The sequence below is a fragment of the Aegilops tauschii genome, chromosome 1, assembly GCF_002575655.3.
Source record: "Aegilops tauschii subsp. strangulata cultivar AL8/78 chromosome 1, Aet v6.0, whole genome shotgun sequence".
NCBI classification, from domain to species: Eukaryota; Viridiplantae; Streptophyta; class Magnoliopsida; order Poales; family Poaceae; genus Aegilops; species Aegilops tauschii.
This window is the reverse complement of record NC_053035.3, coordinates 428,453,691-428,460,042: the sequence shown is the minus strand read 5'-3', so window position 1 is coordinate 428,460,042 and position 6,352 is coordinate 428,453,691. Positions and strand designations below refer to the sequence as shown.

At 43.1% G+C, this 6,352-nt stretch overlaps 1 protein-coding gene across 1 annotated transcript; it reads right to left on the bottom strand.

Annotated features, from left to right (window-relative positions):
- Window positions 1–4,386: 4,386 nt before the first annotated feature.
- On the bottom strand, window positions 4,387–6,342 carry LOC109763454 (pentatricopeptide repeat-containing protein At5g08510). Its single transcript, XM_020322301.4, has one exon. The coding sequence runs from the start codon at window positions 6,296–6,298 to the stop codon at window positions 4,712–4,714; it is 1,587 nt and encodes a 528-aa protein (XP_020177890.2). The 5' UTR covers window positions 6,299–6,342; the 3' UTR covers window positions 4,387–4,711.
- Window positions 6,343–6,352: the final 10 nt, after the last annotated feature.

Here is a 6,352-nt window from a genome sequence, read left to right as displayed (position 1 = left end):
GCCTATCTAGCGGTGGTGGGCGGTGGGCGGCGCCGGGATCAGTCGGGTGGCGGCCGAGCGCGCGGGGGGTGGGAGGCGAATCTGGATGATAGGCTTGACTTTTCGCCTGACGGTGTGGGCCAGGCGTGGTTTTCCCTTGCGCCGGAGCCCCCGAGCGCCCCCAGTGCGCCGGGTTCTGCCTGTGATCGCCGGGCCCAAAACGGACAGAGCCGGCGGATTTCGACGTCCTGGGGGCGCGACTGGGGCATTTTTTCGGCGCCGGCGTGGAAAAAGTCGCTTGGGGGGCCTGTTGGGGGCGCGGCTGGAGATGCTCTAAGGCCAAAGATCGACATAGTTCGGGACTCCGCTTCTGATACGATCCGCAAGAGCACTAGGAGTCGGTCGCGTTTCACATCAGAGGTCCTATGTGCGCATTGGAAGGACTAGTTTGTAATTTAAAATCCTTTAGAGTTCTTTCTAGGATTATGTTGTAATCCTATATTATCACCTAAATAAGTCGGTAATCCTCAATAACAAATCTCTCTCAATATGTAACCATCCATGGAAAAAATGCTCACCTCAACACACACTTTACAACTATATAACAAACAATATGTATTTTTACTTTAAATTTTTGTATTAGTAATCTCAACATTTAGGTTTCATATAATCAATCTCACTGGAATCACTCTAGGACATTCATGCAACAATGGGATGTTTATCTTTTATTAATTAAGTCAAAAAAATAAGAAACACTTGTAACTTTACTCATACTTGTAACACTTTCATGTCCAATGCTTTGGATCCAAGATCCAAAAAAATCAACTTAAAAATCCAGAAACCCACAAAGTAAACTAAATCACTTGGAGATATCTTCTCCATGGTATCATTCTTTGCAAGAAAAATTACATTTAAGACTTCAGTAAACATACTGCAATTGGACTTGAGGAGCGAGACTGCCACTTGTTCACCTGCATGAACTTGATTACCAATAATTTTTTTGAAAGCCCCCTTGAATTGCCCATCCAAATAGTTGGGAAGTCATGATCATCGATGAACGGACTAGGGCCAGAGATAATAGAAATGCAGTCCGTCGAACCACAAGATCTTCACCACAACCCTAACACTCTAAAATATCAAACCAACAAAAACAATAGGACACAATACATAAACACATCAATCCGAATAGACGGATCTACGAGGATACAAACACCTTTGTCTCCATGGCATCATCACGGTGGAGACAGAGAATTTATTCGTGAAAGCATATTACAAAGATGCTGACAAAAAGAATACTCTTAGGTCTGAGATCCCCTCACATTGAGCATCAAAATGACTGCCAAGGTGAGAACATTGACAAAATATCCAGTCGCCACCTCTGTCTCTCTAAAACCCTGCCACCCCACTTAATTAAGTTAGCTTACAAATCCTTTGTGGAATGTGAACCCTCATAGTTGTTCCCAAAAAAAAGGTCTCCTCCATGAAAAGATGGATGCACTTGCAATTGGAAGTATACTTTCTATGGCCCATACATATGTCAGGTTTTATTGGTCCATACATATTTTGTATGGCCCATACATATGTATCATTGGGGCTATATCTCACCTATTGTGGATGGTACTCCGTCTCACCGAAGACGTTTCAGAAGCTTATGTACCATATTCTTTCTTTCATTTTTCTATGTTTCTTCCCCGGCTTTCTTTGTTTTTATTTTTATTTTCTCCTTTTCTCATTATTTTTATTAACACGTGTCTACTTTTTAATACATATTATACATTTTTCTTATACAACAAGAACATTTTTCATATACACATTGAACATTTTCCAAATAAACAACGTACATTTTCACATACATGTTTGGAACATTTTCCAATACATTTAATACACTTTCAAATGCATTTTCAACATTTTTTAATGGCATGAAACATTTCTTGAATACTGAATACTTTTTTACATTGTATAAATATTTCTTTAAATGTTACCAATATTATTTTTAAATGCATGCACATTTTTTATGTATTATGTGAACATTTTTTCACATTGTAGAAAGATTTTAAAAAAGTTTCATGTAACATTTATGAAATGCTTGAACATTTTGTAAAGGTCACCAACTTTTTAAAAAGTTACAAGAATAAATATTTTGCACGACGTTATCATTTTTGCTAATACTTGATTAACAATTTTTACAAATGTTTAATTAATTAATTTTAAAGTATATGTATTTAGAATATTTTGAAAAAAATATGAAAGAAAACCAACAAAACAAATAAATGAAGGAAAGCAATACAGTAGTTCCTTGATGTGAGTAGCTACATGGTTTGCTCAAAGTGAGGGATAGCCGCGCAAGAGCTCCTAATAAGCGCTGCCGGCGCCAAAGCAACGCATAACGCTCTAGCGGCCATGGCGCGAGTTTGTGCCCCATTTATGACTGCCTTGCTCACTTAGGGTGGACCAGTCGTTTCGCTTGCTCGCTCACTGCCCACGCATGCGTCCGCTTGCTTTGTTTCGTTTTGCTCTGTTATAAAGAAGAGAAATGGTTATCGGTTTTCAAATTGAAAAATCACAAATTTGAAAAGGGTTCACTAATTAAAAAAATTTCATGAGTTTGAAAAAAATTATGAATATTAAAAATTATGAATCTAAAAAATCATCGAATTGCAAAAAGTTCATGAGTTTTAAATATGTTCACAAATTTGAAAGACAATTGTGAAATATTAAGAAATTTCATGAATTTAAAACAAGTTTGTGATTTTAAAAAGTTCAAATTATTAATAAAACTAAAACAAAACAGATGAAAAACAAAATAGAAAAATGATCATCAACTTTTAGTAGCTTCCCAAAACTGTCCGGAAGAAACAGATCAAAGCCCAACTAGAAAAATGAAAAAAGAAGAAGAAAAAAACTAAAACAATAATAAACAAAAATAGAAAACCGACCAACAAAACCAAAGTAAAATAGAGAGAAACCAGCAAATATAACCTGAGGGAACCTTATTCGAATTCGGTGTGAAGAGCTAAAAAGGGACGTCCTATTTAATTCACTGTACATTAACGTTGGGAGTGGGCGTACACTCGCTATAAGTGTAAATATGAAATCGTAGGCCGCGGCCATTATGCACGGTTGAGCCATGTATCACCTGAACTGATTCCTAATAAATCTTGCCTACAGTGCGACGCTGTTTGGCCGGGCCAATACTATAGCTGCGCCCTAGTTGTTCTTTCTGAGATTTTTTATCGGTATTTTTCACTGTTTTGCATCGACTTTCTTTTCTTTTTCCAGGTTTTCTTGGGGGGGGGGGGGGGGGGGGGGTTGTTCCAAACGTATGTCTAATTTTTCCATACACATTTTTCGTACACATTTAAACTTTTTCAAATACATGATCAATATTTTTTTAAATATGTTTTGATGTATACTTTTATTCATACACATTGTACATTTTCCTTGTACATCTAATTTTTTATATAAATATAACATTTTTTAAATGCATGGTTAACATTTTTTTCAAACACATGCTTTGAACATTGTTTTCAAATACTCCATCCGTCCCAAAATAAGTGCCTTAACTTTGTACTAACTTTAGTACAAAGTTGTACTAAGGTTGAGACACTTATTTTGGGACAGAGGGAGTACGTGTTAAACAACTTTTCAAACACACGTTGAAACCTTTTTTTAGTGATTGAAACATTCTTTTACATTGTACAAACATTTTTTAAATGTCACGAACATATTTCTTGAATTATGTCAACATTTTGTTTGAATGTACTTCCATTTTTTTAATGGTACGAAACATTTTATTAAAACTAGAGAAACATTCTTTAATTTTTATAAATATATTCTAAAAGTGCCACGTACATTCTTTTTATACGCATAAACATTTTAAATTGTCACAAATATTACTTTGAAAGCTGTCAACATTTTCTAAAAATTACGCTAACATTTTTTTTTACACTGCGTTAATGTTTTTAGAATTCACATTGTTTGATTTGTTTTAAGTCAAATAAGTTTTGGAATACGTGTATTTAGATTATTTTTTCCAAAAATACAAACAAATATTAAAAAAAACGAATTAATGAAGAAACATAAATGAAAAACGAACAAACAAGGAAGTTGGGCCAGTCCGGTACTAGCGTCTGGGAGGGCGCTCCTTCAGTTGCTCCGGGGCGACAAACTGCTCGTGCACTTGGTCTGCTCTCCAGCACCCCTGACTGCCTAGATCTGATTTCATAGGAGAAATACATGACAGTGATAAAGAACGTACGTGTCCCTAGGTCAGGTTTTGTCTCATCGATCGCCACTCTTTTCGACCAGGCAACACTTGGGCAATTGCTTGTTCCCATGGTAGAACTGAAGTTACCAGCCCTGCTTCAGTCATATTTTTTTTTGAAATGAGCTTCAGTCATATTTTCATTTTCTCACTATTACCCTCTTTCTCCAGTCATCTTTTTTTTTGCGACTGTCTTTCTCCAGTCATCTTGAGTCATCAGCAATCACCAATCACCAATCAGGGTGCTCTATATACCACCCTATGAAGGAAATATTTCTGTTTTTCATGTGACCCACATGGTCAGACAGGGTGGTTCCCTGTCATCCTTGCAAGCTTCATGATTATTACTCCCTCCATCAAGAAATATAGGAAGGAGCACAGCACAGCACCTACTGAAAGGCAAAGGCTCAATAATCTTCACCCTTAGCTCGCGTGCAAGAAAACCCCAGCACAAGGGCTTTGCGTGCCTCAACCTGTATGTGACTGCGCCTCGACAAACTCCAGCACAGTACAGATCTCAGCATGCAGAGGATGCTGGCTGCCACCAGCCACAAACTCATGCACCTCACCGTCAAGCTCGACCGAGCTGCACCCTGGAGTCTTCTTCATCTGCAGGCTGTTCATTTCCCTCCTCTCCCTGGCGAGGCCGCTCCAGTTCTGGGCTTTTGCATACATGCTGGACATCATCACCCTTGCCCAAGGGTCATCCGGATCCAACCTGGTAACTTCCGCCGCCGCAATCTCGCCAAGCTCCAAGCTGCCATGGACTTTGCATGCGCTCAGGAAAGCTCCCCATATCACCATGTTAGGTTTCATTGGCATTGTTTTAATCATCCTGTATGCCTCTGGCAGTCGCCCGACGCGGCCGAGAAGATCGACCATGCAGCCATAGTGTTCAATCTTGGGTGTGATTCCATATTTCTCCTGCATGGAGTAGAAGTAGTCAAGGCCTTGGTCTACTAGCCCTCCATGTGCACACGCATTTAGGACCCCGACGAGAGTAACATCATCAGGGCGCATACCACCATCTTGCATCATGTGAAACATCCGCAAGGCATCAGCGGCCCGACCATGCATCGCCAGTCCACAAATCACTGTTGTCCATGAGTAGAGGTCCCTCTTCCCAGGTGCCTTCTCAAACACCTGCAAGGCCGTGTCAATGCTTCCACATTTGGCGTACATGTCTATCAAGCATCTATCCAGTGTGCCACTGTCATTCATCCGATTCTTGTCAATATACGCATGGACCCAAATCCCAGTCTCCAAACACCCTGCAGCTGCGCAAGCACCAAGGACAGTGGACATTGTAGGCCCATTCGGGTGCACCGGGCATGAGGACGGAGACACCATCTGGCGGAACAAGCCTAACGCCTCCCTGCACCGGCCGACCAGGCAATACCCTGCTATCACCGTGTTCCACGACACCACATCCCTCCTCGGCATTGCAAGGAAGAGCTGGTACGCAGCCTCCGCATGTCTATTCCTGACATACTGATGCACCATGGCGTTCCAGGCAACGGCACTCTTCGCCGGCATGTCGTCGAACACCCTCCTTGAGACCGCAAGCTCCCCGCGCTCCCCGTAGACCCTGACAAGCTGGGTGGAGACGAACATGTCCGGCTCGATGCCGCTGACGACGACGAAAGCATGGACCATCCTTCCCGCGGCCACCGTGCGAGAGTGGCACGCGGCCAGCACGACGGCCAGGGCAACGTTGTCCGGGGCGAGGCCGTCCGCGAGCATGCCCCGGAACACCCGGAGGGCCTGGGCCGGCTGCCCGGACGCCGCGTGGGCCCGCGCCATGGCGGTGCGCGCGACGAGGCCTCGGTCGGGCATTTCATCGAACAGAGCCCGCGCGTGCGCCGGGCGGCCGAGCGCGGCGTACGCCGTGAGCAGGGCCGTGGGGAGGTGCGCCCCGGCGTGGAGGAGGCCCGGCTTGAGGAGGAGGCAGTGGATGGCGGCGGCCGACAGGAGCGCCCCCGGCGCCGCCGGCGAGAGCGACTTGATGAGGCGGAGGAGCGAGCTGGAGGACAGGGCAAGCGGGTGCAGCATCATCTGACTGACTGGGCCCACGGCGCGCGAGCCTCGTAATAACTACTGTGACACACG